This window comes from Zonotrichia albicollis, chromosome 7 (assembly GCF_047830755.1).
Source record: "Zonotrichia albicollis isolate bZonAlb1 chromosome 7, bZonAlb1.hap1, whole genome shotgun sequence".
NCBI classification, from domain to species: domain Eukaryota; kingdom Metazoa; phylum Chordata; class Aves; order Passeriformes; family Passerellidae; genus Zonotrichia; species Zonotrichia albicollis.
This window is the reverse complement of record NC_133825.1, coordinates 47,768,653-47,776,330: the sequence shown is the minus strand read 5'-3', so window position 1 is coordinate 47,776,330 and position 7,678 is coordinate 47,768,653. Positions and strand designations below refer to the sequence as shown.

General features: G+C 42.6%; 1 protein-coding gene across 2 annotated transcripts; it reads left to right on the top strand.

Moving 5' to 3' along the window:
- The first annotated feature begins 568 nt into the window (after positions 1 to 568).
- Positions 569 to 7,358, top strand: TEX36 (testis expressed 36). 2 transcript variants are annotated; one of them, XM_005490870.3, is made up of 4 exons: positions 569 to 813; positions 1,665 to 1,796; positions 3,412 to 3,492; positions 4,790 to 7,358. In XM_005490870.3, exons 1-4 carry the CDS (start codon positions 766 to 768, stop codon positions 5,126 to 5,128), a joined length of 600 nt encoding a protein of 199 aa, XP_005490927.1. In that variant the 5' UTR covers positions 569 to 765; the 3' UTR covers positions 5,129 to 7,358. The 2 variants fall into 2 exon arrangements, with proteins under 2 accessions (XP_005490927.1, XP_074401482.1); XM_074545381.1 differs by lacking the exon at positions 569 to 813 and adding an exon at positions 1,315 to 1,449.
- Positions 7,359 to 7,678: the final 320 nt, after the last annotated feature.

Here is a 7,678-nt window from a genome sequence, read left to right as displayed (position 1 = left end):
CTATATTTATAGCCACATATACCTTTTAATATACACACACACACATAGATATAGATCATGGAATCACAGAATAGTTTGGGCTGGAAGGGAATTTAAAGATCATCCCGTTCTACCTCAGCCATGGGCTGCACCTCCTCACCCTCCCAGGGAGCAATTTCTTCCCAATATCCAATCTAAACCTAGTTTCTGTTAGTTTGAAGACAAAAAGAACACAAGTGTCATCTTCTTTCCAGTCTGTCATGGCCAAGGAGGCCAAGTTTGTGCTAAAGTGGCCAAGTGTGCTGCAGTTAAATAGTTGGGATGTTTCCAAGACAGCGCTTAAACTCAAATGAAAAAAAATCCTTAGGACGCAGCACGGTTTTCTGTAATATTGGGCGTGTGTTTCAATTAAAATGTGTGTATGTGGAAAGCCATTTTCAAAAGAGCCGGAAATTACATCTTAAAAATTCTTTCTCTAACATCCTTTGGGTTTTCCTCAAAACCAGCTCTCCCTTCCCCACCCATTCCCATTCAGGCAGTAAAGTGTCACTGAAGCGATTGTGCAGAACTGATTTGTTTCCAACATTCAATCCTTTGAGGAGCTGTAATTCCCCTCTCCCCTGCAGCAGGGGAGCGGGAGCAGCGCTGCCCGGGGTTGTGTGGAGCTCCGGGAGCGCTCTGAGGTCACAGGGGAGGAGGTTCCACGGCCCGGCCGCCCCCCGAGCGCGTCTCCAGGGAACCGCGGTGGCGCTGGCAGAGTGGCCGCAGCGGCAGTGACATCGAGCCATGGCTAAGGACGGGTCAGAGCACAGCGGGGGGCACAGTAGCGACTGGGTAAGGGCCGAGCAGGAGCCCCCGTGTCCCCCACAGGGCTTCTGATCCCTAAACTCTCAGAAAAAGCGCCGTGCTGAGGGTGACTTTGTCCTTCAGTCAGGAATGAGTCTTCCCGTTCCTGAGGTTTACGAGGAAGGCGTCCTACGTATTCAGTGTGCAAAAGTTCTGGCTTGTTAACCAACCCTGGCTGGATTTCCCCCCCCTGCCGCCCAGTTTTCCAGCAATGCTGGAGGTCTCATATTTGATAGTTAGCCCTGGTTGATCTTCCTTCTCTTCTGGAGAGCTCCAGCCAAGGTTTGCCTCAGTTCTCGCCTCCAGGAGAACACTCTGACCCCATCAGAAACGCTGGGCTGGGACATTTTGGTATTCCAGGGCACTGTGACACTGCTGGCACCGGCTGCTCCTCCTCTCTGAGCCCTTTGGCCTGATGTTGGGTTGGGCTGTTCCCAAAAGTTTTGTGCTTTCAAACTTGTGCTACAGCAGGAGTAGCATGGGGGAAGGGGGGTTAGGAGGTCGTTGTTTTCCTTGGTGGTTATTGCTGTGTAAACAGTTTTCAGAAAGTTCCTGGACATTGTCGTCTTAAAGATTCCTAAAATTCTTGTCTGGTTGTTTTATCTACGTTTGAACGTCTTTATGGTAGGGTTTGTGTTGTGTGTGTGGGAGACTCCTCATTTTTCCAGACGCCACTAGGTGCTGCTGCAATCCAAGTAATAAAAAATAAACGGGAAAATACCATTATGCTCACATTTCTGATCAGATTTAATTGTTATTTGGGTTTGGTTGTTGTTTTTTTTTTTTTTTCTTCCAGTTGGCTTTTATTTTAAAGGCTCATAATCTTCATTATTTTCTAGTTCACTCACGATGGACTGGAGCTGGGCGAGCTGGAATCAGTAACAAGCTCTTCACTAAAGCATGTCCTGAACTCCGTAGCCGCTGTGGGCCAGGAACACAGAATGCCGCTGCAGTACAAAGCTCGGGTGCAGGTGAGTTCCTGTGCAGCACAGCCCATTTTCGGAGCTCTTTTGCGACTTGTCACTCGCTAAATTGTGAGTAAGAGCAGCGCTCGGGGTCGTTAGCGGAGCAGTCACAGCGGGCTGGCAGACTTTGTGCCTCAGGGGATGCCGTGATTGCTGCCTGTGCTGCGGAAGAAACATATTTCCCTGTTACTCACTCATAATTTTAGTAGCTCCGAGTCCTGCTGTATTACTGCTGATTTTCTCGTTTATTATTGAGACACCGAATACATTATGATCAATCTCAGCCCACAGCCCGTGTGTAAAGAAGGTTTAATGGAAATTTGATCAGCTGTTTGGCAATGAATGTTGGAAATTCAGTATGTTCACACAAAGGGGTGTTCTTTTTGATCCTTGAAAAGTTAGAAGCTCCTCATTTCAAACATTTTAAAAATGGGATCTGTTTAAAAATTTTATGATGAAAGGAAATACAGTCTTTTTAAAAATCACAAGTATTTAAAAAGTTGCAGTGCTGTAAGCACCTTTTCATGTCCTTATTTTCTCATCACTGGGCTTTGCTTTACCCATCTGCTTTGGGCACAGAACATTTTCTATTTCCTGTAAGCACAGCAATTACAGTGGGTTCATTTCACTGGTTTTGCTATAGTGAAGGGCAGAAATGAAGGGCTTGGAAGGAATATTTAAAAGGGAAGCTTGGGACTATGAGAAGGAGATTATACTGTAACATGAGTATACACTGTGTTAATATTACATCCACCTTTCTGTGGAACATCTGGCCTTAGCCACTGCCTGAAAAGGGTAGCTTTTATCAACTGGTAAATATACCTAAAAAAAGGAAGAGAATCTGCCTAGTAAACAATTTATCCTGAGATCTGACCATGGAGCTGATCCTGTGCAGGCACATTTTGTGTCTGGTGAATCTTCTTGCTGGATCAGGCCTCCAGTCACAAAGATCTTTAAAACTCATTCAGGTTCCCCTATTCTTGAAACACTTCTTTTAGACTGTGTTACATTAAAACTTTGGGATATTGCACTGATAACATTTAGAAAGTCAGCTATGTTCAGTATTTCTAAAATAGCACTTTTTGCAGTTGTCTTTTTTTTCTTCTGAAACTCTGGTTTCATTTAGAGACTGGATGAACACCATGTTAAAGAATGAGATTATAAATTAGTTAAGCAATTAATACCTCTTCAACTTCCCCTGCAACAAGCAGTGTCCATGACATTCAGTGCATAAATCACAGACTAATTCAGTATTGAGGTCCCTTTTGTAGTTTATTTTAATTAGCTCTAGGCCTACTCTAAATCAAGCAAGGCAGTCCTGACATATATCTAGCATTTTGCTGCTTTGCAGACAGAATGTATAATTTCTTACTTGAAAATTTGCACTTTTATATTAATCATGTATATATTCAGCAAATCCTCCTGGTCATTTTATTAATAAAAAATTAAAAGTCCACATTACCCCTATAAAATCATGTTGAGGTGAATATTTAACACAGGAATATGACTTCTGTGCTAGAACAAAGGCAGCTGTAATCTCACAATATAAGAACAAAGACTAATAGACTCCAAACAGAGTTTAAAATTCTTTCTTTTTTTGCTCTAATTTCTTTTTTTGCAGAAAGCAGGAAACAACAATTTCCCATTCTCTTCTCATGACAACAGACATGACATATGCAATGCAGTCGAGTATTTTGACCTGGTGAGTACCCAGCACTGAGGCAAATCAAGCAACTTCAGATCTATTGGTCTGCCAGAGATTAAACACAGCAGCTTTTCTGTCCCCTAAAAAAGAAAAAAAGAAAAAAAAAAAAGAGAAAATCGATGCTAAAATTGTGAGAAGAGAAAAATGTAAATAGCAAAGAAAAATGCACTGTTTATTAGTAGAGGGCTGGAACATCTCTGGGACTGTCATTGAGAATGGTATGATTCAAAGAGAAGCAAAAAACCATGATTTGGGTCTCTGACATTTTCTAATATTTTCTAATATTCCTGTTTTGGTTTTGTACCCAGTTAAATGTCCTATTAGTCTGCTCTAAGTGATTTGCCTTGCAATGAATTTTTGTAGATATCTCAGGAACTTCTAATTTGCGGTCCCAAATATTCGGACTCATCTTTATCATAAATTTAAGCAAAATCCATAGGATACCCACAAGATATCTCAAAAACTAATTCTTTGGATTCTTTACAATACACCTGTTTAAATTTATGCTGCAGAAGCCTCAACTTTGACTAGAATTAAATTTTTTTGGGCTTTTCTCTGTGGGCAACAGTTTCATGTTCTTCCATTCCCCTTAGATTGTTGGTATTATTCCAGGCAGCAAAAAAATAGTGCAGTTCACAGGGTAATGAGTAAAGGAGGAATCAGTGAATTGTGATATAGAGTGTTTGTCTGATTTTGGGCTCTGTCAGGCCTAGACTTTTTGGAATTCATTATTCACTGAGTAACCTCAATTTCTGTGCACTTTGGGCAGTGTCTCATTGTTGTACAGATACCGATCAACCATAATTCCAGCTAAATTTCCTGCGAGCTGTGGAGTGTGAAAATCAGGCTCTGTCTCTCTGTGTTTGGACACACAAGGGATAGCACTGAAGATTCAGATTTCATGGTCTGTCTCAGTTTCTTTATTGCAATCCAAACCTGGAATTATTAACCTATTTCTTTGGGTGCCTCTGAAGATTAATTTGGCCGAGTGTAGCTAAATAGCCTTGAGTAGCTGGTGTGCTACAGAAATGCAGAGTAAAAGTGGTTTATTAGCTCTGAGAGGTGGAAGGTCAGCAGATTTCCCATTATATATGCAACCAAAAATGTTCATACAGGCGAGTCTGACAATATTGTTTTTAACTTGCTAAAGGTCGACCGTGAGTTCTTGCAATCGCTGTGGTAACAGCTTCGTTCACTTCCCAGTGGGGTAGTGACTGCTACAAGATTCATCTGTGAAGCTGTGACTGCAAGTCATATGGTTGCATGAATTCTAGTTTCCTGGTTTTTCCCGTAGGGCATGGGCGTGAGGAAGTTGGATCCAGAGAAGCAGAGACAGAACTCCCATAACTTCTTTGAGTGGTCTCGCGCGCCGGGCCGGAGCAGCCGCGAGGGTTTCGTCACCGTCTACCAGAGCACGTTTGTGTCAGGTCAGAGCCCCGAAAATGACGAGCAGTGTCACAGGCGCTACCCCAAACACCACTGCCAGAGCCACAGCGACCAGCAGCAACGCTCCAGCACACCTGCTACTGAGGATGAGACAGCCCTGAAGCCATCCCAGACACCCGAGACACCCGAGACACCCAAGACATCTTCACCAGCCAACACCTCTGGAACACCCACCGAGCACGTGTGAACTGTTCACTACTCAAAGCAATGGTGGAGGAATAAACATTGAGTAAAATGCACCTGGCAGTACCTTGAGAGTTCATTCCCTTGCATTGCTCTGAATACATGCATTTCTAGAAAAGCTTTAAAGAAGAGGAGCACCGCCATCCCTGGGCAGCCATTCCAGAACTTTATCACCCTTTCTGTAAAACATTTTTTTCCTAATATCCAACCTAAATTTCCCTTGGTGCAGCTTGAGGCTGTGTCCTCTGATTCTGTCAGTGCTGCCTGGAGAAAGAGCCCAAGCCCACCTGAGCACAGGCACCTTTCAGGAGCTGTAGAGAGTGATGAGGGCAGCCCTGAATCTCTTTTTTTCCAGGCTGAGCATCCCCAGCTCCCTCCCTTCCCTCTGAGCAGCAGCTCAGTGTTCCCAGTGCCCCCAGCCATGGGCAGTGGATGGGGCTGAGGGCCTTCCCAGTTATAAGGAAAAACAGGATTGTTCTTTTTTTTAGACATATGTCTGCTAGGGGAACACAGACAGGGATTGTGCTTGTGTTACCTGATACTGGGTGCCCCTCATCTTGATACAAAAGCTCCTTCAGCTTCTGAGTCAGTGGCAGGGCTGTACCTCAGGCAGCTGGCAGCACCTGTACTGACACAGGAGCACAATGGACCTGGATCCTGGAGGGATTCCCACAGCAGGGAGCCAAAGCCCTGTGTGCTCAGGCAAGAGAGAAACCTTTCAGAAAGGTTTCATGGCTGACAGCCATTAGAGAAAGCAGATAAAAAAGAAGCTGTGCAAAATCAGTGTCCTGTTTGGTAAAAGCACAGCAGTTGTAGAAGTGAAAAAGAGTGTTGTGAACAACATTTGTGCACTCAAAAATTTGATTCATGGCTATAAGGGGGAAAAAGACTTGAGCTGAAGTGAAAGGCTGCGTGGAGGCTTGAGTTGGGGTGGACTGGATCTTAGAAAGAGCTCATGATTTTATAGTTACATGTCCCCAAGGAAGATAATTCAAACCCAGTCCTCCAAGCACTCTGCTCCCAGAATATTCACTGGTGTTAGGATGTGGCAGGCAGTTGAGTCACACCTCGAGTCAGACCTCCAGATGATGTGTTTTCCTCTTCTGGATCATTTCCATTAATATCAATAAAATAATAAGCTAAGCTATGTGTCTTGAAATATCCTACAAATAAGCTTGTTGCTATGCAAAATAATGTTGACTAAAAAAAAATCATAAGTTTATGAGATAATTTCCTTTTTTTACAAGATAAATGGAAAAATAAACCCTTGACCCTTCGAATTCCCTGCATTGTAAGAGCTGCCTTGAACATGAGCTCAGTTACAAAATGACATTTCTGCCTTTCAGTGAACAGATGCATTTTTTGCTATCAGCAGGCAGTGGCTGAGGGCCTTTTTGTGTGCCATCAAAATAGATGGGATTAGATCCCCCAAACGTGTAGCATGTTTATTAGCACATGTTGAAATAATAAACTCATTTTTTTAATGGAGTCCCCCCTCTTAGAGTTCTTGGGGTGCTACACAATACATCAAAATCCAAAACATCAATGAACAATGTGAAACCAAATAAAAAGCCAAGTAACATAGTGCTATTAAAAAGAATTGCATTTTCTCAAAGTAAAGACAGCCTGCCTGACAGCTCCAGAGTCAGAATTTCCAGAGCTTTAGCCAACAGTTTCATCCCCAGACTGATTCAGAACTGAAGTGTGTGCCAATCACATGGTGAATGAAGTGCCCCATGCTGCTTGGCAAACTCCAAAGGGCAATTTTGGACCTCCATCAGAAGGAAGGAACACATTCTTGTTCCATTAGTAATGTTTATCTGTGGTTTAGCATTACAACTGGATGTGGTGAAATAAATTGCTGGAGTTTGTTATGCCTTAAGATACCAATAGAAACACTCCAGATTTCTTTTTTCCCCCTTTTTCTTTTTTTTTTTTATTCCCATTTTTGGTTAAAATGTGGCTTTAAAAAAAGAAAAAAATGTACCTGTGGATTATTGCATATTTTCAACTATATTCTAATAAAGATTGCAGAGGAGAAAGTGAAGAGATCATGAATCCCTTATAAACTGAAATAAACTGTGGTGGGTTGAATAAAGCAGGTGATTCCCACACATCTCATGCTCTGCCAGTGTTTCTTGGGTAAATAACAGGAGACACTGAATTTGGAAATGAATAATGAATTCCTCAGATAAATTTGTGTACTTTGGATAGAAACCATCAGTTTGTTTACTCTTGTGATAATACTGTGTCTGTGAGGAAGGTCCTGTTGAGTTAAAACATTTTTGAACATGCATTTTCTTTTCTTTGTTTCTTTGGGAATGGAAGAAATTGAAATAAGGCTGATGACTCCCCTGAAGTTTTCGGGTCAGTGCAGGACAGGGCTCTTGGCTGGGAGTTCTTTGGGATCAGGTGGGTGTAGGTGGGCTCAGCAGAATGATCACACTGTGGGTTAAATCAGCCAAATACTGTTCTAAGTGCTGCTGATAAGGATGGACTACTTTTGTGCATTGTTATATTTAAAAAATCAAACCCAAACACCCTCTTTACAGAA

Bases quoted from the DNA above. Each gene is read 5' to 3' on its own strand.
- TEX36 (XM_005490870.3), top strand. From the start codon at position 766: ATGGCTAAGGACGGGTCAGAGCACAGCGGGGGGCACAGTAGCGACTGG. The intron at 814-1,664 runs GTAAGGGCCGAG...ATTATTTTCTAG, and splicing joins GGGGGCACAGTAGCGACTGG to TTCACTCACGATGGACTGGA. The intron at 3,493-4,789 runs GTGAGTACCCAG...TTTTTCCCGTAG, and splicing joins CAGTCGAGTATTTTGACCTG to GGCATGGGCGTGAGGAAGTT.